The sequence below is a fragment of the Chiroxiphia lanceolata genome, chromosome 2 (assembly GCF_009829145.1).
Source record: "Chiroxiphia lanceolata isolate bChiLan1 chromosome 2, bChiLan1.pri, whole genome shotgun sequence".
Lineage (NCBI taxonomy): Eukaryota > Metazoa > Chordata > Aves > Passeriformes > Pipridae > Chiroxiphia > Chiroxiphia lanceolata.
The window spans coordinates 36,726,422-36,752,345 of NC_045638.1; the positions used below are offsets into that span (position 1 = coordinate 36,726,422).

The 25,924-nt window shown below is 37.1% G+C and overlaps 1 protein-coding gene across 1 annotated transcript in view; it reads left to right on the forward strand.

Annotated features, from left to right (window-relative positions):
• The window catches only part of FAM155A (family with sequence similarity 155 member A), a 465,094-nt gene extending 442,077 nt beyond the window's left edge, over positions 1-23,017 (forward strand). Inside the window, exons 2-3 of the mRNA XM_032679182.1 lie at positions 8,407-8,578; positions 22,287-23,017. Of these exons, the coding sequence (XP_032535073.1) occupies positions 8,407-8,578; positions 22,287-22,582 (468 nt within the window). The 3' untranslated portion in view covers positions 22,583-23,017. The remainder of the gene's footprint in view (positions 1-8,406; positions 8,579-22,286) is intronic.
• The last annotated feature ends 2,907 nt before the right edge of the window (positions 23,018-25,924 follow it).

Genomic DNA, 25,924 nt, shown 5'->3' on the forward strand with positions numbered 1-25,924 from the left:
TCCAATATAGATGTGAACACAGCAGCTTATCATTCCACTCATTTGTACGTGGTTAAAAGAAATCTTGTTACATAGCATATAAATTGAAGCTGGCAAATAAATTTCAACCTTGGTTTACCTTTGCTCTATCTTCAAATAAAATAGTGTGTGTGTGTGTCTTTCAAATAAAATTATTCATAAGTGGGTAAAATAGGGAAAGAAACAAGATTATCTCTTAAATTTAGGAAACACTAGTAGGTTTTGTCTCTTAATACAGTAGTTTGCGTCTGGTAGCATTAAGATCTTCTGGATAATTAGTAAAATATTTATCTTATGATATTCCATCCATGAAGAGACAGAAAGTATTCATTATAATAAAACAGAAATAAAATCAGAGGTTGAAATAACCACAAAACAGACATGTTAGTTCCCAAATTACCGTAAATTTCAGGCATAAATTTCTATAATATGAAACAGACACTCTCATTTCCTGGTACAGCCTTATAACACAAGGAATTTTAAACATGTACATAGAGTGAAATAACTGGAAAATATAATGTCTGTTTTACAGGAAGCTCAGATTGATAATTTGTGTTCATTCTGGATCAGATTTAAAAAGAAAAAGGCAAAAACAAAAGTAAAATTTAAGTTCCCTGGACAAAAAAATGGTGGGCGTAGGTGTTGGTGCGAATGCATGTACAAAACAACTTCTCCAAAAACAGAACAGCTATGAGTCAATACTAATGTACTAAAACTCAATAGTGTGATGTGTATTTAAATGAATGCTTTATGAGCAATATTTAGCCCTATAAACAGAATGATAATAGTTTTTTTGGAAAGAAATATTTGAACCTTACTGAAAAATAATTCCCCAGTCAGAATTGTTTCATTTTGACAGTGTTGAAAAAAAGTGAAAAAGATTTTTTTTATCTTTAAAAGAACACCTCTATTTTAAGACTGTTTCTATGAAATATTTTATTTTCAGCAACCCACTTGTTATATAGTTTCTATTGCATGTAATGAAGAATGTTTAATCACTGATGGTACCACTGATATTCATTGGCAAAGATACCTTATGTAGGATATTGTTCCCTCCTATCTGGTCACTGTTCCTGCACTGTATGTGTGCTTAGTCAGCCCTATTGTGAGGCTGCCCAAAGTCTTAGAATGGGACTAGGAACAAAGGCTAGCAAAAGAGAAATGCCAACAGCAATCCCTCTGCACTCTCGTGAGCAGAAGGCTCTCTGTAAAAGCTGATTTTTATTCCTCAGTATACTTGCACACAGCAGTCTTCCTGAAATCAGACTGTCCCAGTGCTCAAAACTGACAAAGTTCCTAGGGGAGTTCACATTTCTAACACTACCCTTGTCAGACTTAATCAGATCTTGTACCAGTTAGCCATCTATATTTTAGTTGTGTAGTCTATATAAAATACACTTGTAAGCAATCTATCAGACATCTCTACTTGTATGAAATGATATCTCAGGTCCTGATGCACAAAGCAGAAACTAAGATTGATCCAAATGTTCCTTAAAGAAGATGTACTGTCACTCAAACCAATACATAATACCCTGGTGATCTGAATATAAAATTTTTTTTAGAGACTGTACTTCACAGACATAGCATTATTTTGCTGCTGTATAGCATTCATAAAATTTAAAGTGACTTTTACAACAAAATGTTTATCATAGGAAGAAATAAGACTACTCTTTTGAGGTTCCTCATTGCTGCATAAAACACAAAATTACATTCGGAGCTCATACCCTTATTTCCTATATAGTGTTTCATGTATTCATCTTTTGCCTGGTCAGTGTTCGGGCAGAGTTCTGAATCAATGAGTATCTTTATTTGTGTAAGCAAGGGCTTAGAAGATTTTCCAGCTTTATCAGTAGCTCTTCTCCAAAACTGTTGTTTACAACATCTCAGTTCATGAAGAATTACTACTGTTTTTAATTTCTACTCTTTAAGATTGTGAAATAGTAAAAAAGCTAACATGAAGCAAAGGAAGTTAGGCTACTTTAAAATATTTCATAGGAAGGTTGAAATGGGAACCCTACAAGACAGAATGTTATTGGTTGTGGTAATGTCACAGAATACTACAGAGGCAGCAATTCACCTAGATTCTAAACAACAACAACAAAAATTACAAACAAATACAAAAACAAACAAACACAAAACCAACCGACCAACCAAACAAAACCCCATGGCATTTAAGCATATAGTCTAACTTTTAATGAACATATAATGCAAATCTTGTATACTAGAATATTTAGGGTTACTTTTGGTTACAGAAAATCACACACTAAACTGAGGCTCACAGGGAACAGATTTCACTCTCTATACACATCTTATTCGCTGCTATTGTCAATGAGTAAACATGGGCTGGGGACCACTAGGGTAGAACACACCAAAACTTGAAGGGCACATCACTATTTATTTTCAGATGAATGCTGTTTTTCCATCGAGTTCTGCTGAAAAACCTCAGCTTACATAATAGCTTATTTAACGAATATTCTTGGAAAAATCAATTAATTAGTTAGTCACAGCCTGGGGTACTCCTCAGTATACATGGCGAGTGCAGCATTTATCTCTAAATACTCACAAACTTTGGGAGAAGTTAAGCTGGAATCATATCACACTGTCTCGAGGCAATACTCTTAATTCCTTTATTCCAATAAGGTACAATTTCCTGATGTCATTGAAAGTGTCAATGGTCAGAAAGCCTCTCAAGTTCATGAGGGGCCTCTTCCTTTGCAACTGGCAGATGAAATTATGAAGTTGTTCTCTGTTTGAAGACATCATTTTCAACCATGAATATGGTTGTGTAGCATCAGCGCAAAGCATTTAAAATCTATTTTGATTCAGAAAATTTACCATTTTGAGAGAGTTTCTGTTGTGACTTTTTACTTCCTACTTTCTTTCCCTCCCACCATCCTCCACATCTACACACCATAAGAGCTTTTTGATGATTTCTACGTTCCTTTTTGTATAATTATTTTGGCAGCCCAGTCAGTAACATGAAATTTTCCATCAGTGAGGAAAAAAAGTACTTTTCATGGAAAATGGTTGAAGTACTTCCTGGAAATTTCACAATGTTCATTAACAACTGTGATGACAATGTTAGTCAGGAACAACAGGGGAAGGGGCAGAGGCAAGCTGAATTCATCTCTTGAAAACTATGAAGAATTGGCATCCACAGAGAATTAAACTGATTGAGCTTTTTCATTATGCTCTACTGATACCTCTCATGCAGTGTGACTTAGTCTGTTTTGACAGAAATCAGGTTATCCAGAATCACATGTATTGTGCCTGAATGAGTGAGTGAAAATGAGAGGGGAGGGAGGGAGACTGTGGGTCTATATGGATTGTAAATACAACTTTTCTTCCAACTGTTTTTGCAATCTTAGTAAATAAAATCATAAAATGGCCTGGGTTGGAAGGGACCCTAATGATCATCTAGTTAAAATTAGTTTTGTGCAGTTGCACAGCCAGTTATAATTCTGCTAGTGTAATGACCAGGGTCATGGTCAGCCAATGCAGTGTTCTACCTGGACATGCTGTACACACTGGGGGCAGCAGCTCTTGGCCTCTCTCTAGTTAATGTAACCATATTAACTAGTAACTCTGTCTGGTTGCCTTTCAAGACCAGAAAGAATACCTCAGACAGGGTCTAACCTCATGTGTGATATGAGACACAGAATATCCTAAAAAGAGGCAAAACCTGGACTGCTAATCCCCTCAAAGAGACAAAAATAAGTGTTCTTCATAATGTCCTGAGAGAAAAAGCATATGATATGGCCTTTTAGTTTCTCAAAATTCTCCAAATTCTCTACAAACCCCTCACTTTCTTCATGGTAACTTTCAACCCATTTATAATATGTAATGATTTGACAAGTGAATGCAGTTTAGTGTCTGGTTTGTTTGTGAAACTTTCGTTCCTTGAATTGATGAAGCTAGTTTTTTGTGTTGGGTGACTGGTCACTGAAGTAATAAAATATTTTTTCTGCTTCCAGATATGGGCTTGAAACTTGTACAGTAGAAATAAAATGAATGACAGTACAGTAGAAATAATAAATTAATCTGCCTTATTAATATGTTTTTATCATATTATTAATAATTCATAATTACCAAGAAGATTTTGATTATGATCAATCTGGGTAGGCATTCATGATGATGAATACAGGCATATAAAGCCAGCATTGATTGATGCAGTTTTTCAAAAGTGTAATTTTAACTTTTTTTTTCATAAAGGGACAAGGTAAGGTAGATTTAATTTATTTGGGTGAGTAAAATTGCCACTAAATCCTTTTCAGATTTTGTAGCTATGCTTCTGTACATGACAGATGATTTTATTCTTATGTGATACTATCTTGCCATCATGGTAAATAGATGAGATATTTAGATGTATTCAAGTATTTATTCTATGTATGTTGTTGCCATGATGCATCAATAATCCAGTTTATCTTAGTTCTGTCCCATGTTAAAAAAGAGTAATAGCAAAACTAACAGAAAAACATGGGGTTTTTTGCTGTTCTTTGAGATTGGTCTGCCAGTTTTCTGTTAGCAACTATGATTTTTCAGAGGTTTCAATCATCTCCCAAGCCACCTGAAAACATAAGACCATTCTATTTGTTTTCTACATTATATGTATGCAACATACAAAAAAGATCATAATATGCAGCAGAAATTGAAATTCTAAGAAATCCCAAATCTTCTTTGTGTTTTAGTTTGGTTTTGGTAGCTTGACTTACATGAGTAAAAAGTCTGTTAATAAAAATGACTGTTTTGTCTTCTAAAGTTTTGAATTTTTATTTTTTTTTAAATCACTAGATTTCTTCTTGGTTTTTGGTTTTTTTTTTTTCAAAAAACTGTTGATAATTGTTTATTCTTATGTCTTTTCTATAATGCATATATCTTTCCTATCTTATAACTCAGTTTAGTTCAGTTTATATTAGGAGTTAGTTTTAGCTTTGCTTCCTTTGAGTGAGGATATAATACAGTGAGAGAGATGTCTACTGCTAACACAACCCCTCTTTCCTTTCCTTGAAATGTAATCCAAGACATTTGTTTTACTGACTTGAATCTTGAAAAGGTGCATGCTTTGAAAGAGTAAGAATTTTGTTCTAGACGATTTTACTAAATGAAAAAGCTAGAGAATTTTTCCTGCTTCTGGCTATTTAACACATCGTCTCCTCACATCCACCTTCCATCTTTTGCATTGACACACTGAAAATTACATAGGAAAATATTAATAGAATTTAACTAGTACTTTGAAGTGTTCTATATGAAATATTTTTAAAAGGAATTTTATTGTGATTATAAATCATTGGATTTAGCTATTGATGTACTTTAAGAAGGAAAAGGACCCTCATATCAAAGCATAGTTTGTAAAGTGAATACCACACTCCAGGCCAATGTGTATTTTCACTGCTAGTTTCAGGCCTTGTTATGTAACACATGTTTTTAGACTCTGGAAATCAGCATTTTGGATTTACTAGAAGAATTGCCACCCAATCAAAACCTGTATTTTCCTGGGTATAAGAAGGAATACTGGCTGACCAAAGGCCCTAATATCTGTTTTACTATTAGGAAAATTTCAAGACATTTCAATACATTTCAGTTCCAAATCATGAATTTCTAATACTTAAGCTAAAAAGTCACCTTTCTCTACCATTAAAACAGAGGAAAGACTTTAGACTGCTCTGGATCTTCTTACTCAGTTGGGTCAGCCATGGGACTCATGCAAATGCGCTTGGGCAGAGTGATATGTACAAATACGAGATAAATTCACCCACTACTGTATTCCCTCTTGGGTAGCATATATTTAAGCATGAAAGTAAGATGTCTGTGTAAAACCTTTGGTGCCTAGAAAGATCAGGAAGGATAGGAGAGGTTATTTGTGGTGTTCATTGGGAAAGTAGTAATTTAAATCATCTGTACAAGTATGAGCAGAGAGGGACTACTTTCTGGTCTACCACCTAGCCCAGCACAGCTCATACACAAACACCTACATTTTTTTCCTTTTTCTCCAAGAAAAGGAAGATCTGCTTACTGGTGTGGTCCTTGGCATACACCCTTCCTCAGTCAATGCCTGGGCACTCTCTGGAAAGGTAGGAATTAGCACAGGCCACATCTGTGCTGGCAGTGGACTGACAGCTAGGGACAATGGGTGAGCCTTCTCTGGTGCTCCATGTAGCCTTGCTGGCCAAAACAGAGCAATATGGGAATATTAAAAATATCCATATAGACTACAGAAAAGTTTGAAATCAGCTGCAAGAAAAAAAAAACAAAGAAAGAGGTATTTATCTAAGAAACAGATATCAAGAACAGGTACACTCATGCACATACATTCTTTAAAAATATGGATAAGAATTTAAATGTAATTTTGAGCCAAAGCTTAGAACTTGTGAATCAGAGCAGGAAGATGATATGTATGAACTGAGCTTAGATACATAAAAATCTTCACAGAAGCTCACAACTGCATTATTTACTTCTGCTCTTGAATAAAAATTTATTTCTTATCTTGCTTAAGTAGACACATGAGTTTGCTCATTTTCTTGTTATGTGTATGGTGCACTGTTCAATAGACTCCCTAAAAACCGATGTACATTTTCAAATATGATTCATAACCCAACATACTACTATTAGATCTATTTCATGAAGAGAATAAGAGGGTTCTCTACACTGTTAGTGATCAAGAAAGAACATCTGTGAATATGTATCTATCAGACCCAGTGTTCCTGTTTCCAACAAACAGGCTATGCTCACTGACTAATTAAAAATAGAAAAACAATTGCTTTATTTCATTTATTATTGCAAGTGTCAATATAGCAACTAAAGCATCAAAAATGTGGTGGGTGATATAGTCAATAACAGGAAAAACACTTTCTCTCTAGAAGTTTATATGAGAACAAAAAGTACACACATCACCTAGTCTTCCTTGTCATTAATCTGTGGATAAGAAAACTTTGTAAGCAATTAAAACTGAATTTGTAATGGAAAAAAAATCATGTTCTACAGAATACAGTAGGCAAAAGCTGCTATAAAGAGATAATCACAAACCATAGATTACTGACAAAGGCTTCACTTTATCACCTCACAGCCTTACCCATACTTGCCACTATTGCAAACAATCTAAAATTAAAGTTTTGAGATTCTGGGACTACTACATTGGAATTAATTATATAATTTAAGCTGCTATTGTTGACACTCATCAAATTATAACCAATGAGATGAAACATACTGAATTCAAATCAAACTCTCATCTAGATTACTCATTTCAGGTGTCAGGGTTTTTTAATTTTCACTGCTTCAAAATTTAATCTACATTTCCTTCTTTATTAGAAACAGGTCTAGAGAGAAGAGAAATGATCAGCTGACTATATTGCTTTTCAACCTGTGATAAAGGAAAGGTAGTTACTAAGATTTTCAGATATTCTGAATGAATACAAAAAGGAAATTTTTGTTATGTAACAACCTAGATAGCAAGTATCTAGACAGTAAATAATGTACTTCAAAACAGATAAGTGGTAAATAAAATGGGAACCAGCAAACCTCTCTGTACTCTGTCACATAGGCTTTTTATCACCTTTGTAGCCTGGTTTCCAATCTATCTTCTAGGAAACTTTTCTGTGCCCAAAAGGTTAGTGCAATTCTAATGACAAACATCCTTGCTCAGAAGACAAAAGGCATTAAAAATTAAAATCAGCGTGTTTATTTTACTTTTCTGTTTAAATTATTATAATAATTGCAATAATCAAAGATCCTGCAGCCATGGCTACACAGCATCAGATTAGAACATCTTTAAAGTGTTCCTTTTAGTTCCCAAATGTAGACATTGATTCTCACTCTGGTAGATTTATCCCCTGGTCTACAGCTCTTAGTGTTCAAGAACCCTAATGTTCAGGAAACTAGTGCTGTAGACTGGATAAGGTTTTATTTGAAGGGAAGCAGCACCATCTATTGCAACCTGGTAGCTTAACTCTAGATGATAGAAAGAACAAAGATGGCCTGAGCCCGGTTTTCAACTCTTTCTTGTGTGCACTTTCATAAATTTGTCTTTGACTGGCTTCAAATGAGGTTATTATCTCAGTTTGTTTATGCTAAGGTGCAGGGACAGGGCTGTGTTCCATGTATGCATATGTTCAATAAAAAGTCACATCTAAGAGATACCTGTTTATGAACTAAGATAATATAATAGCATAAACCTAGTCCTGACTAACTGTTACTTTTAAATGACTTGGCTGAAGTTTTTATTTCTGAAATGGGAGGACAGTCAAAAGTTCAGAGTTTATTTTAGCCAGGTGATATTCTCAAAATTTTCTTTCAGAAGCAGCATTAATGTAGGTGTGCAGTACAGTATGTTCTTCTAATAATGACAGTGCTATTGTTATCCATCTATACTTCTCATTCTTCTCTTTTTTCCAGATTGTCTACAAAGCCTGGCTGTGTTCCCAGTATTTTGAAGTCACACAGTTTCACTGCAACAACAGAATTCCTTGCAAGCAATACTGTTTGGAGGTTCAAACGAGGTGTCCCTTTATATTACCAGACAACGATGATGTCATCTACGGAGGACTATCAAGTTTCATCTGTACAGGTACAGTATAAAAAAAACTAATTTCACTTGTTTTCATAAGTCTAAATTTGATGGACTTAGCTATAACTACGAGAACCCAAGGTGTTCCTCATCAGAAAGATTTGTTAGAGGTGCTAGGATTTGAGCCCAGCTTTAGAAATGCACATTTACGCTACACCTTGCCCATCACCAGGCTTACAAATCAAAATTGCTAGAAAAAATTTGCTCTGGTTACTTTTTACACTTAATAATTTGATGGAGGATTTCTGTTACTCCATATCATGCAGTTCTCAGAGTAAAGAGGCTGCATGTCATGTAATATTCAGAAGACAAAGGCAGGTGCAGTTTCTAGTATATTCACCTTCGTACACCTGCATTCTTATGTCAGATAAATGGAGAATCTGAAGCATAGCGTTCAAAACTACAGCAGCTCTCAGAAGGTGCATGTCTAAGGAAAGATCTTTCACAAGTGGAGAAATTTAAAAATCAATTTTTCAGCTGTGAAGAACTGATCTTTTTTGTCTCCTCTGTATTTCAATTTTAAAAGGTATTGCTAATATATATCTCAGATATCACAAAAACTTTTTTCAGGACTGGCTGGGAGTCATCTAAACAAAATTACAGCTTATATCAATATTATCTTCAGATTTCTGGTGCCTGGAGTATCATCTGAGAACCTTGAAGATATTCAGGCAACTTATTCCTACTAAATAAGTAAAAAGGCATTTCAACACTTAGATCATTTGACATCCCTGGTCCAAACATCGGAAGTTAGACAGCCTTCACCTCTAAATTAGGGCTGCACTGGAAATCTTGATACTAAATGAGTTGCCCAAGGTAAGCTACTTAAAAACAGACCCAGTTATAAAACCCCATAGATGCTATATACCATCTCAAATGTAAGTATAATGATTGTGGTAACTCACTTCATTTTATACTCTGTGTTTGGATTTAGGGTGATTCTGGTAGCAAGGTATTTACGATATTTACTGTATTTCTTTTTGAAGCTTAAGCCTTTTGCACACAGTTGAATAATATCCATGCATATGCAAAAGACAATATAATAAAATGTGAGCTCAGTTACAATTTTGAGTCATCAATAAGGCAATGGTGCTTAGCACTTTAATGCATTTCATAAATATTAATAACCTTCCAATATGCATAGGCAGTAAACAAATTAGTATTATTTTCCAGTTTAAGATAGTACAGTAAAAGCTGAAGTGAGGGACTTATTTGTATGTTATTTACTACAAGTATACAATATATAGGTGTGTGTGTTTTCACGTGTATACATGTGTAGCCACTTACACACATACACAATAGCAAAAAATCAAAGAATCAACAAAACTATCTTGGCACATATTTCAGAAAATCTCTTAGGAAATACATATCCATTTTCCTACTATAACTCAAAATCCAAATTCCTTCCTAAAACACAAAAAATATATGATTTTGAAAAGATTACTGACATCTCTGAGTCTGAAATGAAAAAGTAATTTTAGGAGGGGATTAAACTCACTTTATTGCAGGTATTAGTAATGTGGGTATCTACACATAAACTCTGTTGCTAAGCTCTTACTAGAGTCACTAAAGATCTGGTGTAGTCAGTAGGGCTGAGAGGTATTTAAATCAGCCTAAGTAGGCACCTGCACCTGATGAGAGGACTTGTTCGCAGTGCTGGCTGCTCTCTATTTCCTGTATTTGCTGTTAGTCACCAGGGTCTTTTTGCAGACATTTAAAACCAGGATGATCTGAAGCTCAGCTTATCAGTCCACTAACTAATATTTGGTTGAGCTTTTTGTCCTCTCGTATTCAGACCCAGCAGCAGCAGAGCAGAGCTTGTATTTGCAGACCCGTGGGAGTTAGTATGCTGACCCTAGGCAGTTGTGTACAAGAGAGACGCTGAGGATAGGTACAAGACTACAGTTCAAGCTTTGTCTGGAATACAGGCCCATTTTCACCCTCTTACTAAGCAGTAGCTCACTGTAAGAGTACTTCTTGCCACTAAACAATGATGAATGAAACTATTATCTGCTGTGGGACTAAGGAATTACACTTCTCTGCAGCTTAGTGAAAATAGATTTATTTCATGCAAAGTACAGTGAATTCAACAGCAGATAAAATAGTCTACCTCAGCATAGCATGTGGCTTGACAGATAACTTGAAATCCTTCTGCTGAAAAGCAGCTGGAAGCAGGTCACCTATGTCTTGGGGGACCTATTCTCCTGCTGCACTTTCTGTGAGCTCCTATCTGGCAGACATATTCTGGGATTTTTAGTTACTGATCTGGCTCTTCATTAGCGAAACCCAAAAGAGTAAGGTCAAAAACTGTTTCTATCTACTATTTAGGTGTCAAGTAACAGGAAAAGATATTCGAGGGATATTTGGTTTTATTTGATATTGACTACAGCATAGAGGGTGAGACATACATATAAATATTACATGCCATTTTCCAGTTGCAGTTAGATAGAGGCTGGCATCAGCAGCAATGCTGGGAGGTGCCCTGGCTGCACTGAGCTGCCACCTCCCCTTGCCATGCCTGTCCTGCTGCAGCAGTGAGCCAGAGCACAGAGACCCGCTGGAGGTGAGCGTATGGCAGCAGTGGTGGACGAGGAACCCGTGTACTTTTTTTTTTCTTTCAGGGCAGGATTTTTGTGAAGTTGGAGTCTGAAAAAAAACAAAAAGTACTGGAGGCTGTAAAAAGAAATAATAACAAAAGTTTTATCTTTCCTTGGAAGATCCACATGATGACAAAACATCATAGGATTGTCTATTTTCCCACAAGAAATTTTGCAGTCATTGTTATCTTTGTCACCATAAATTAAAAAGAAAAAAAATTAGTTTATAATATGGATTAATATTGAATACTTGGAAATTCCTGAAGAACTCATATAATAAGTGGCAAGTATTCTAGCCTGAGAATGTCTTAGTTGATCATCTCCAATGAAAGCAGATAGTGGGAAAGGAAGAAAGTGTGCTGCACTAGTTACATATCACCAGAACTTGTCTTTTGTAGAAATGCACATGAGGGTGTGGAATAACTGCAGTGCAAAAGAAAGTATTTGGGAGATTAATGGAAACAAACAGAATCACAGTGTGGTTCTGATTATGGAAATATGCAATTCACTAGAAAGAATTTTGTGTTCCACTCTTGCAACCTTGCTTCCAGGAAAAGGAAGGAAAGAAATTGATCTTTCCATCAAGCACTATTCTGGAACCTAGTGGTTTTCATATTCATTAGAATTGATTGCTTTCAGTTTAGACCTTTGACGTTCATATTCATATGATTAAAGTTTACAGTGGTTTAGATGAAACTGAAAGATGTCTCTTTCTACATCTCAGCTGTCTAGAATTGCCCATGCAAACCAGAATGTTATTTAACGGAAATAACAATAGAGTTTAGGCACACATACACACGCACAAACACACACACACACACACACACACACACACACACACACACACACACACACAGAGAAACACACAAACACATATGGCAGATTACAACGAATTAGCCCCACGTAAAGTTCCAGGTCAGGGTTTTTGATTGTAATTTCTAAGAAAACAATGTGCATGCCAGTGGGATTGTCTTTGGTCGTAGATGTAGTCATCTCTTCCTTTATTTTTTTCCAAGCTTGAATGGAAGATGTGGCAGATTTCTTTAACACATGGCCTTTCAGTGCGGAAAGAGAGTTGAAAGGCTGTGGTGGGCTGACTCTGGCTGGACACCAGGTGCCCACTGTTAAGGAAACTTCCCAGTCTGATCATTCACGAGATTCTCTGGCAGTCAAACTCCCAAGGCCAGAGACTTTAATTGCTGTGTTCGAAGCCCCTTCTCAGCAGGCAGCTCCAGTGACCTGATGGGTGTTTTGCTTGATTCCCCACACCCCCACTCACATGCAGACCAGGCTTCCTTACTGGTTTGACCCCACTGTAGAGTCTCAGACATCTAGCTTCATAAAGCGCAGTAACACAGAAACAGCCCAACCTGTTGCCTCTGAGGAGGACCCCCAGCAAAGGAACCCCTGGGCTTTTATACCCTCACAGTCTACTCATGCACGGGTCTGGCTCTTCCTCATGAGTCTTCCATTCCTGCTGTGTCTCTCAGTGTCCATCCTGGCTGGCACCACCAGTCTGTGCCTTTTGTTGACCAAAGGGTTGGCAGTTCACAGCCTCTTGTCTCTCTGAGTTCCCACCCAGATCTCAGTCTGCATCCCGAACTGCACCTTGCAAACTGAACTACCTGTACAAGATGTATTCTTCAATATCCACCAAAGCCACTCTTTCACTCCCCTCTACAACTGGACAGGGGAGAGGAAAAAAGAAAGGCTTATGGGTTGAGATAAGGATGGGGAGAGATCACTCACCAGTGACCATCATGGGCAAAATAGACTTGACTTAGTGAAAGTAGTTGAATTTATTACTAATCAAAATCAGAATAAGATAAAGAGAAGTAAAACATATCTTAAAAATACACACACACCCCCCCTCCTCCCTTCTTCCCAGGTTTAATTTTATGGCTGATTTTCTACCTCCTCCATCACAGGATCGTAGGTCTTACCAGTAAACCTGCCCTAGTTTGGCGACCTTTCTCCATGTGTCTGCAGGTCCCTGCCAGGACCCTACTCCAGCACAGACTTTCCTGTGGGGTCACAGCTTCTTTCAGGCATCTACCTGCTCCGGTGTGGGGCTGCTCCACAGGCTGCAGGTGGGTCTCTGTTCCCCTGTGGACCTCCATGGGCTGCAGAGTCACAGCTGCCTCACCATGGTCTTCACCACAGGCTGCAGGGGAATCTCTGCTCTGGTGCCTGGAGCACCTCCTTCTCCTCCTTCTTCACTGACCTTGGTGTCTGTAGAGCCATTGCTCTCACATATTCTCTCTCCTCTTTCCTCTGGACACAATTACTTCTGTATAATGACTTCTTTTTTCTTCTTAACTGTGTTATCCCAGAAGTGTTACTACCATCACTGATTGACTTGGCCTCGGCTAGTGGGGGGTCCATCTTAGAGCTGGCTGCAATTGGCTCTGTTGGATGTAAAATCATCATAGAATCATAGAGTGGCCTGAGTTGGAAGGGACCATAAAAATCATCTAGTTCCAACCCCCATGCTTCTAGCAGCTTCTCACAGAAGCCACCACTGTACCTGCTCCCCTGCCCCACTCCCCACCAAAACCAGACCATACAAATCCAATACAGATACTAAGTACAAAGCACTGGGAAAAGACTGATAATAATTCACAACTCCTACTTTTCCTGTGCCTTCCAAAGTAATGTGGCCTTGGGACTGGTCCAGCCCATGAACTGTTTTTGTTTGGCTTGCTACCATCTCCCAATGGAGATTGAAGGAGGAGGTAGAAGTCATAAATGCTTTCTTCACAGCCAAAACTATCCCTTCAGGCCTGCAGTTTGCTTGACCCGGAAAACATGAGAAAATATAGTAACCAAATGAGCAGCAGAGATGCTCAAAGAGAGAAGAGAGAACATTACTTCTTATCTGTACACATAGCCCTTCTCCAAGCAGCCAGGATATGCCACCAATACTGAGGGTCCAGTTGCATCTGCGTTAGCAATCTAGTTCAGGAACATTCATTTGAAGCAAATCCCTTGTTTATACTTCTTGCTGTTTGACTTACACTGGAGAAAGGTCTTGGAGGATTTGAACTGAGCTCCTTTGGATTAAACTAAATAAGGAGATGGGCTACAACACCAATACTAGTATGCCCCAACCACCAGTGCACATTTGGTCTACAGAATTAGATTAGAGCTAGAGTGAGGTAAAATCCCTTCAGAGACATTTAGGGTTGACACAAGATAAATACTCAGTACCAACTCTTTCACTGGACAGACCTTCTTCTCTTACCACAATTACTTGTTAATACAGACATAGCCTATTATGGCTGCTGTCTATGTGCTAAGTCTGGACCACCCTAGAATACAGATTTGGGGCTAATTGTGTTGGTAATGGCTTTCTTTGTACTGACCATGACTTATGGTGTCTTTGTGCCCTGTGGCATAGCAGGGCCATTACCCAGTATCAAGTATCAGGCAGGAAATCCAAATAACTTGCTCACACTCTTTACCTGTACAATAGATGTCATGGAATTCAATGGAGAAGGAAAGTTCCTCTTTGAAGGAAAGGAAGACAATGTACTGAGCAGCAACAGGTAAAGTTATGTTGCATTAACTTCTTCCAAAACCAGCGTGTCACCCTCTGGTACTTCCTAAGAGCAGTGTAACAGTCAGTTAGAGCATGGCGCTATTAACACCAAGGTTGTGTGTTCAATCCCTGTATGGGCCATACACTTAAGAGATGGACTTGATGATCCTTGTGCATCCTTTCCAACTCAGAATATTCTGTGATTAAATTTCTGTTGTCAGAATGTGTCTTCTGACATCAGGAAGAGAATCAAATTTATCTGCTCTCCTGTGCTGAACAGACATCTGATACTTTTCAATTAGAAGGAGAAAGTAAAGGGAGAGAAACTGTGAGTGAACAGGTGATTCAGGTGTTTTAAATCACCAGTATCTTTCCTTTCAGTTCACATTAATTTAGACCCCTAATTTCATGTGTTCTGACTAACCTCTCAGTTGCTTGGAACACAGTATGAGAATCAGTGTTCATCAAATAGCAGTAACAAATATTTATGTGATCAATGCAGAGTAACACTTCCTCAGAAACTCCTTCTCCTTTAGAATAAAATTTCACTGGAAATGAAACTGTCAGTCATGCTACATACTAATATTTCTAAGGACATAGTGAGAATAATTACTGAGAATTCTCATCAATCTGTCGAAGGAATTTGATGACTAACAAAACTCAGCACAGATATTAGGAGAAATTCTTTAAACTACAGCTTCTTCTGAAGGGGCAGATGTGTGTCTGGGTTTTACCAGCAGGTTTGTCTATAGTGTGTGTGTTTCAAAACAGATGCCCTGATTTCAGTGCAATTTGAAAAGCAATTCCTTTGAGAAAATATGATATATAGAATGCATCACAGTCTGTCTTTCTTTTGTAGAACAACTCAAGTAGAGAAAAATCTCTGAATTCAATCTGCTTTATGTTGTTCTTGGCAAACTCAAAAAAACCCATGTATTTGATCCAAATTGTTCCTCCAAAAATACCTTGAAATAATGTATCATTTGCCTCCTATCTGCACTTCTTAGTCTTCACCTCCTAAAACATCAAAATATTAAGCTAACACAGGCAGCAGGACAAATCCCTTTTATGTTTGACAAGCATAGTTTAAATTATTACTAGCTATGGATCTGCTTACAAGGAAAATTTGACATGGTTTTGCAGCAAAGTCTGTAACTAAATAGCTCATCTTTTTGAATCCAGTGTTCTTCTAGTCTTGAATATTGGAGCTTTCACATAAATGAAGTCCCATATCATAATAGGTTTACTAGCTGCAATTGTTCTCCTGTAAAAATGACCCAGGCAATTAACCTATTGATATCCTGAACTTTCTATGGTGACATAGTACTTAGATATGACCCTTTCCTATCATATCACAATACTAAATCCTTTTGATTAAGGATTGTACATATAGAAGCAAAACTACAGAGGAAGTGGGAAAAGCCAAATGCTGTCTAGAAGCATGTTACTCTGTATCTCAAAACAACAGAGCTAAAAAGCTTCATCACATAGCTTTGAGACTCAGCTATTTACTTATTTTTCTGACTTACAGCAGCTCAGTCAGTTTTACAGGAGTAACATTGCAGCAGGAGGAAATTGGCCCTATGCATATATTAGGGAAAAAATACAAGCATGGTGAAGAAACACAGCAAATTTCTCTTGAATGTGGACACAGGAAAAAGTTCAAGAAGTAACCATCTGAAGTAGTAACCAATATATAGTGATAAAAAAAACTTAAAACACGGCAACACAGCAACCCAGATCTCCTCCAATAATTGGAATGGAGTCTATAGTGGAAAATAATCTTTTCAAAAGAGTTGAAGTCTTATTCACCAGTTTAAGAATAATCTGTTTGACTAAAGAGTAATTTATTTATCTCCAATGTTCTTCTACATTTCATTGTATTGTTTTTTATAATATGAAAGTTATAAATATATATTTCTAAGCATCATAATGTGTCATAGACACAGCAATTTAGAAATAGAGAAGACTGTCTGGGTAAGATTGCAGAGTGCTGGCTTCCAGATCAGAAGTAAGCAAGTAGTGAAATCTAGTCATATATCTACTGTGTTCTCTTCCTCTTGACTAGAGGACTCATTTTCCTCTAGTTGGAAAATGTTAATATTGAAATCTCAGAAATAATTCCTCAGACATAGAAATGTCATGGAGAGTGCTGGTATTAACTGATAGAGTGTTGTCCCTGCTGGATGGATCACTCTTGGCAGACTTCATTTACTTTGGGCTTCACAATAAAATGGAGTATTCAAAAATTCTGGTATACTACATCCACTTATCAGGTTTCTTCTAGTTCATGCTCTTCTTCGAGCATGGGAAGCTTCATACACCTCTCAAAAATAATCAGAAATCTATGTTAAAAATGAACACAGTTTAGAGTTCCACAGAAAGAAAATGGGGAAAAAACATTACGTATCGTAAAATCTATTTTATTTCTGTGGCTTCACAAAATTCTTATTTAGCAATGACAATATCTACATCAACCAGACCAGTTTCCCATGATGCAGAATACTGCCTTTCTGTAGCAAAGAAACCAAGAAGTGGGCCAAGTCAGACCAACTGCTTCAGATACAAATTCAGCTACATGTGTGACACATCCCAACAGTGCTGAGAGATGTGGAAACTCAACCACCACTTTTTCAGGCTGGTTCCTGCAAGAGCTCAGGCAGAAACCACATCATTCTCTGAGTTATCTGGTGATCTAGCTGATCAGCAGACCATGCATGCATAGACAATCTTTGTGATTTCAATTCTTGTGTAAGAACTTGTGGATTGCTGCTTTTCCCCCAAAGCTGTTTCTGTACAAAGTGAATACTATATGCATTATGTTGCTCCTTTTTCTTTCAGTATGATTCAGCTGACTGGGACACACAGGATTTATCTCTTCAAGTCTCTATTAACATAATCTCAGTCAAATGAGTAGCCTTAATTCTTGCCCCAGCATTAGTAACACACAGTCCCTACAGATATAACTTCTGTGCTGATCATCAAAATGTTAGCTGCATGTGGAAAAAAACCTGTCCTGTAACAAAAACAAAGAGTTAGCTTTTATATGATCTTTGTAAGTCATAGTATATCTGTCCAGAGAATGGTTTGAAACCAAAGTCTCCTGGCAAATTCTAGATCCTCAATTATACTAAAGGTCCAAGAACCTCCATATGGTGTAAGATTTCTGCTGATGAAATATAGCTGAGTGCTGGGAAGAGTTGGGAAATGAAGACATAGAACTGAGAATTGTAAGTAAAAAGTGAAAAACAAAGTACATTTTGAGCCGGTAACAGCTGGCAAGTCAGTCTCAGAAATGTAATTACCAAATATCCAAGTAAAACAAAGTAATGATGTCTACAAATTGAACTATGAAGACAGAAGAGGAATAAGGAAACCTTAGTTGTTTGGTGGATACATATATCCTTTTTATTTCTTATCCCAGACTTTATATTCCTATATATAATACTCAAACAAAATAAAAGTCCAACTAAGGTGAAAGAAGGAAAAGCAATGGAAACAAGGACAGGTAACCTTGGAAGGGCATGAAATTGGGTAGTCTAAGTATGGGGTGAGGAAGGCCAAGTCAAAGCTGGAACTGAACTTGGCAAGAGATGCAAAGAATAACAAGAAGGGCTTCTACAGGTATGTTGACCAGAAAAGTAAGGCCAAAGAAGGTGTACCTCCATGATAATCAATGCTGGAAAACTGGTAACAACAGATGAGGAGAGGGCTGAGGTACTCAACAACTTTTTGCCTCAGTCTTCAATGGCAACCTCTCTTCCCACACCTCTCAGGTGGATGGGCAGCAGGATGGGGACTAGGGGAGCAAAGTCCCTCCCACTGTAAGTAAAGATCAGGTTCATGACCACCCAAGGAACCTGAATGTACATAAGTGTGTGATACCCAATGAGATGCATCCCACAGTCCTGAGGGAATTTGCTAATGTAGTTGCCAATCCACTCCACGATATTTGAGATGTCATGGCAGTCTGGTCAAGTCCCGGGTGGCTGGAAAAAGGGGGACATTTAACCCACCTTTAAAAAGGAGGATACTAGGAACTACCAACCCGTCATGAGATCCTTCTAGAAGCTATGCTAAGGCACATGGAGAACAAGGAGCTGATTTGAGACAGCCAACGTAGTTTCACCAAGGGCAAGTCCTGCCTAACCAGCCTAGTGGCCTTCTGCAACAGTGTTACTAAATATCTCCATTAATGACATAGACAAAGGGATTGAGTGTTTCCTTTAGCAAATTTGCAGATGACACCAAGCTGAGCAGTGTGGTTGACACATCTGAAGGACGGGATGCTATCCAGAGAAACTTGGACCAACTCAATAAGTGGGCTCATGGGAATGTCATGTGGATTAAACAAAACCAAGTACAGGGTCTTGCACCTAGGTCAGGGCAACCCCTGGATGAATACAGGCTGAGGGATGAACAGATTGAGAGCAACCCTGCCAAGAAGGACTTGGGGGTGCTGGTGGGTGAGAGGCTGGGCATGAGCCAACAATGTGCGCTTGCAGCTCAGAAAGCCAGTTGTGCCCTGGACTGCATCAAAAGCAGCTTGACCAGTGTTACACCCCAGTTCACTTAGCAGGTTTAGACAAAGGTTGTTTGACTGGGTGGTGCACAGGACAAAGAACAAAATTCTCAGGGGGTTCAGTAACAAACTTTAACTTACAAACTTTAGAACATTAAGGTAGAATAAGGAACTTGGCATATTTTAAAACAGCGTCCAAAGGAGAAGAAAGAGAAAGAAAAAAAAAAAAAAGGAGAGAGAAGGGTTCAGAGTCACGATCCTTGGATCTGATGATGAGACTTGATTGTTGCAATTTAGATGTCCATTGGTCAAAGCGACATTTGCAGTCTTGATCTATTGGGGGTGGAGGAAGCTCAAGGAAAACAAAGTTCCATGGGATAACACACTCAGGTTCGGGTAGGGAAGATGGAGAGAGACTTTTTACAAAAGCATGTGATGATAGGACATAGGGAAATGGTTTCAAACTGAGAGTAGGTTTAGATTAGATATTAGGAAAAAATTCTTTACTGTGAGCATGGTGAGATACTGGAACAGGCTGACCAGAGAAGCTGTAGATTCCTCATCCCTGAAAGTGTTCAAGGCCAGGTTTGATGGGGCTTTGAGTAATCTGGTCAAGTGTAAAGTGTCTCTGCCCACAACAGGGGTTTGGAATTAGATGATCTTTAAGGTCCCTTTCAACCCAAGCCATTCTATGAATATTTTGATAAAAGAACAAACTAGGTTTTTTTCTCCTTTGTTTTCCATGACTGATGTAGCCAGCTTCCCTGGGTTTCTGGTAAATCACAGGTTTGTAACCCTCTGACTGAATAAACTGCTTAATTAGGTCCAAGGGGCAAAAACTTATATTTGTGGCTACAAACAAGTATGTGGTGAAGAACATGTGTTGTGAACTATTATTTCAGTGCAAAAGGTCTAACTGAATTTATCCAAATGTTCTACACTGTCACATGAATAGTAGTTCTGTAGTTAATTGTTTATTAAATACGTAACTACAAATTCAAAACTTAAATTCAATTACTGAATTGAAATAAAGAGGAAATGTAATTTTGCATTAAGGAACAAATTCAATTCAGCTTTGAATGTGGAGTTGCTGTCAATTTATTTTTAATTCAGTAAGTGCATATGAACTATTTAAATAGAATTTGATTGCCAACTTGCATACATAGCTTTGATTTCAAAGAAAGTCAGGATTTTCCTGTAACAAGAAAGGCAGAAAATATAGTTTGAATAGCAAACAAGTCTCAGTGGGATCAAAGCACTAACCATTCCCTATGTTTCTTCAATTACTACTAATCATTTGAGCTACTGCAGTCACAGAACAAATTGTATAATTCCCTGCTTTGGGAGGCACTGCCTGTATGTTGCAATGTTTAAAAACAGACTTATGCACACAAATGCCAAAAGATATATCTCAGAAAATATGATGTTAGCAATAAGACTACTTTATTATTCTTGCAATAAACAGTTGTCCACAAGTTCCAAAATGCAGCCGAATTTCTTAAAAAACATGCAGAGCTTTCAGCTATGATCTGAGAGAGAATAAATAATTTTCAAGCATTGTAATGCTGCATTAAGATTCTGACTTCAAAGGTGCAAAAATGGTCAGGTTTGCCATAAACTCTGAATTTACAGAACATGAAACAAGTTCCTCTCGCTCCTGTATCTTTAAAAATTTTGTTGAGTACAAAACTAAATGCAACTTCACTTGGATTCATGTATAGCATAGGAGACTGTTGTGTCAGCTATGTAAAAATGTGCTAGTCTAGGTTTAATTTGCATCTTAACATGCTCAGCATACCTAACTAGCTTTTTGTTTAGTTTTAGATCAATATTATGGAAGTAGGAACCAAAGAATTCCATTTTATCATATTTTAAGCTGTGCTGTTTTTCTTTGCAGATTATTTACAGAATGCAAGCAGTCTGGTGCTTGGACCTAAGAATGTTACAACTAAATTGCTTTTTGAAAATAATATTGTTGCTGTAAAGCTTTAGAGAAAATGAATTCTTGTTCGAAGAAGTAAAGCTGCTTTCAAAATTTTTATCCTAATATTTCAGAACAGATAGATCTTTTTCCTAGTAAAACCTAGTTCTACTACAGAGTATATTATTTACTGAACAATTTAGTCCAAGATCAGTTTAAATGCAGAAAAGTTGTTTGTCCATTATGTTAGACATTCTTGCATTTGAACATTAGTTAAGTATCCTAAATAGGTTATTTTTATTTGTAAGAAAGAAAGGTATGTGAGAAGCAAGCAGAATACTCTGGTTGATCTCCTGTATAGTAATGCAGACAGCATTGACAATTTCCAATAAGACAGAATTCCTCTTAGTGTTCAAAAGGTCATAATCAGATCAGGCTGAGTAACTCAGTAGAGTTCCATAGGCAAAAATGGTCTAGATGTATAGTCAGAAATACCAGGAAATCCAATTATTGTATGGTAAGAAAAGACTGTTCTCACCTCTGGGGTGTGTTGAAGACAACATCCAGGGTAAACAAGTAGACCCAAAACAGCTCTGTTTGGAAGCTGTTCCTGTGATACAGATTGATTTACATTGGTCAAACAATCGATATTATCAATATCATCAATACGTCAATTTGTTATTTAATGCCTGTCTTTTCATGAATCATGATGTTACTGGTATGTGCTCATATACTGAAAGAAGAATTTCAAGGTCCTTTCAAATTTTGTGGAAACGTCCTGATTGATTATTTCTTACTTCATCATTCATTGTTACTTCCCAAAAAGGAAGAATTCAAATACTCTTATCATTCAAATATCAAGAATTACTTTTTAATGCTGTTACTTTACAAACCATGCTCATCATCATACTCTTTCTGAATTATCTTTTAATGCTGCTTCTTGTTAGATGATGCTTGTTCCTTCAACATCTCTAGTTATACAAAATGGCAGATCTTTTGAGGGCCTCAGTCTCACCCAAAGATGTGGATTCGATAGTTTAGACTAAACCATCAACTGTTCCTTCAAGCTGCCACTTCAGCCAGTCTTTGTGCCTAGCGTTTATTTTTCTTTTATGTTTACCCTACAGGGCTCTATGAAAACTATCCAACCAATGCAGAACCAGAATGCTGTGATGTCAGATGGGGACTATTATCAGATCATCAATCCAAAGGGACTATAAAAACAAGTGGCTCAACAATGTGTCACAGGACATCGCTCACAGTTTCATCAGCATCAAGACTGTGTAACAGCAGACTTAAACTGTGTGTTCTTGTATTAATTCTCTTACATACAGTACTTACAGTCTCAGCAGCACAGAACTCAACAGGACTGGGCTTTGGAGGCATAACAACTTTGGAAGATAATTCAACCAATGAGGAATAAAAGAAAGGATTCATTTTACATGGTAGAAACACAACAGGCCCAAATGACTACAGTCAAAAACAGCAAAGACTGAGTGCTTTACCCTCAGATCTCTTCTTGAATGACCTTTTGGATAAAATGAAGAGGATGGGCCACTACCCAAACAACAAGGACACATGAACACAGCTTTTTATTGACTAAAAGGCTGTTTGGTGACTTAAATTTCTCACACCATTTTATACACTGTGTTTTAATGTTTGGAGTTTCTTTTTTTGTTTGTTTTTTTGCACTTGTTAATACAGGATTTTATTTTTGGGACGGTTTATCAAAGCTAAATTAAGTCTTTTCTCTGTCAATATCTTTCTAGTCATTGTGTGTGTTCATCTGATAGTTCTGTCTTTTATGTCCTGTCAGTTTCTATTAGAGGAATGACTGCTATGATTCCGTGACATAGCAGAAAAAAAAAAAAAAAAGGAAAGAAAAAAAAGAAAAAAAGAAAAAAAAGAAAAAATCAACAAAAAAAACCCACAAAAAAAACCTCAACAAAAAACCACAAAAAGAACAAAACAAATTTAACCAAAAAATAGAAAATAAATAAAAAATAAAAGACAACCACAAAAAAAACCCCAAACAAACCTTACTGTCCTCTTACCCATGGGAACCATTCATCTCCTTTCCCTTTCCCATCTCCCGTCACAGACAACACACATTTGCTTCTGTCTGTGTAATCACAATGAATGGGTACACAATTCTAGTGTGCCTCTGCCACTGTTGCACAAAACAGTTGACTGAGCAAACCCAAAAGGAGCATGAAGGTGGTTCCTTTTAGCTGAACGAACAAGTGCTCTCCTTACAAGGTGGGATCGGACAGTTAAAAAACGTAAAGAAATATATAACAAACTGTTGCTCCAATACCCGTTTGAAGAAGTCCAGTCCTTTCTCACTGGTCAGTTGAACAGGAGCAGCCTTTAATAGATATGCTACGTAAAACCAGTTATGCTCAGCAAGTTGAGTAGTTGGGAAACCTTCATATTGGAGGTGAAGGATTGACATTCATTGTGAATCATGTTTTGAGTTCTTCTGCTGTCACATAACCAGCAGCTTTCCATATGGAATGGGAGCTAAGAACTTCCAAAATCCAACTCTTTTTTGTCTCAACAAAACTACACTAGAAGTCTTTGAGCATCTGCAATACAAAGTATCTCTTTGGTTTTGATTCCATTGTTTTTCTAATATCTACATGTTATTGAAAGTTACTCTAGTTTATTAAGGATGCACAAGAATGTGTTAGCACAGATAAAGAAACTATTTTTTTTTAATATATAGGACAACCATTTTCATAAATGTGCAATAAAACCAGTAAAGATATATTAGGATATGAGTAGTCAAGAAAAAAGATTGTAATACGATTGCTGATTTTTCATTTTTTGGGGTGGTTTTTAATTTGTTTACTTTTATTTTTGTGGGAACATTTCACCTGCTGAGTGTATGAGAATTTGCTTTTTTAAAAGGCTTTTTAGAGTTTACAGTAGAATCAATGGAAGGAAAAGTTAATAAGGGCTGTTTTTAAAAACTTTACATTCCTTCCTATTCTCTAACTACACTTGGGAAGTGCACTTTAGAGATGTTTGCTGTGTAGCTGGGAAATGAAGGAAACCTATAGAAAATGTTCTCTTAGGAAATAAAATATAGTTACCTACTTTCTAGCTATGAAATACCCCTTCATAAATATTAATGTTGTAAGGACATTTAATCACTGGTGCATAATGCATTTTTGTATACACTTTATGGTCTGTTAAATTCTGGAGAAAAACAAGAAGAAGGAAACCATGCTGCTTAAGCGGTTCCAGATGCACATGTTAAGCTGCGAAAGCTCAAATACTTTGCAAGAGCATTTGTTTTGATAGTCTTTTGCTACAACCCGGACTGAGGAGCCTAAAATGATCTGTGCAAATATGACAACAACAAAAAGCACCAGCTAATGCAAAACTCTTCAGCACTGGTTTGTTTCTATAATTCTTCCCTTCCCTTTCTTGCACATGCTATATTTTGTTCAATAAAACATGGTGCTTTTTATTTATTTTCTTTTCTTTTAGAGGCACATGTATTAATTGTAGTGAACTGATGAAAAATTGGGGAAAAATGTAGAAATGCAAAAGAAAAAGCCTTAACTAATGGTAGAATGTAGACTTTTGAAAGGACACAGATGTTACTGAAAAGTGATGGAGCAATAACTGGGCAGTGCTCTGGTACTGTACTACAGCTGATGAGTCACACTACTGAGAAAGCTCTTACTAGGTGAGCTCTTGTTCAACTGACCTCTTAATTCTAGTAAGTGTACATGGTCAGTAAACAGTTTGTTATAACCTTTATCTACCTCTGCTGTGCAAAGGCCATCCGACATACATTTCTGTGATGTTCCTCATGGTTTTTTTTGTTCACACCATTACTCACTGTCATCTATTTTTACACTGTACCAATACAGTAGCAAGTCTGGTTCATCCCGATTGAATTGGCACATGAAGAAAAGTTATTATTTCTCTTTTGCCTCATGGTGAGTTAATGTAGAGATCCACCTTTAAGATATTTTATTTCTTCTCTCCTGCTCTTCTTCATCTTTCATCCCTTATTTTTCTATAAAATGGTTTTCAAGAGGTGTCAGTGAAAAATATGACTCCTCCACTGCTTGGTTACACTTGGTCATGTGTCATACAATATGAGAGAGACAGGAGGAAAAACAGTGACAATGATGTCACATGCATAAAGTAGCCTAATTAAACTTGGGGAAAATGAAGCAGAAAACAACTACAGACTTTCAATTATTACTCAAGTACAACATGTAATAAATTTGTCCCACTCTCCCCACCTGGAGTTAGTGCCTGCAGTTCAATGGTCTGTGAATTTTCTGTCATCTTTTTGAGGTCTATTTCTTTAATTTCTGAAAGAAAGAGTCATGTTGCAGAGGTGACTACTGCTGGGGTATCTGTTGCCATTTTCACCCTAGCAGTGTGGTAAGCAGCTTCTCTTGGTGGAACCTGGGGACATCAGGAGTAGACAAAGACTCTTCTATGAAGTTAAGCAACATGTAATCATGTATGATGCAAAATTCCATTCCATCCATTCTTCATTCGTAATAGTTTTCCTGGCACAAACTTAAGCATGCTTGATATTGTGCACATATTACTTTTTTCCAGAATAAATTTGCATCTTGCCACTGCTATAACTGCCATCTTGTTCCATTTCTCCTTGTACTGTATGCCTAATACATACATGATAGAGAGCTGGCTTAACAAAGAAGTAATACTAAAATATTTCTGCAAATGACTGATGAGAAGAAAAAGAAAAAAATAATATTTATTTTAT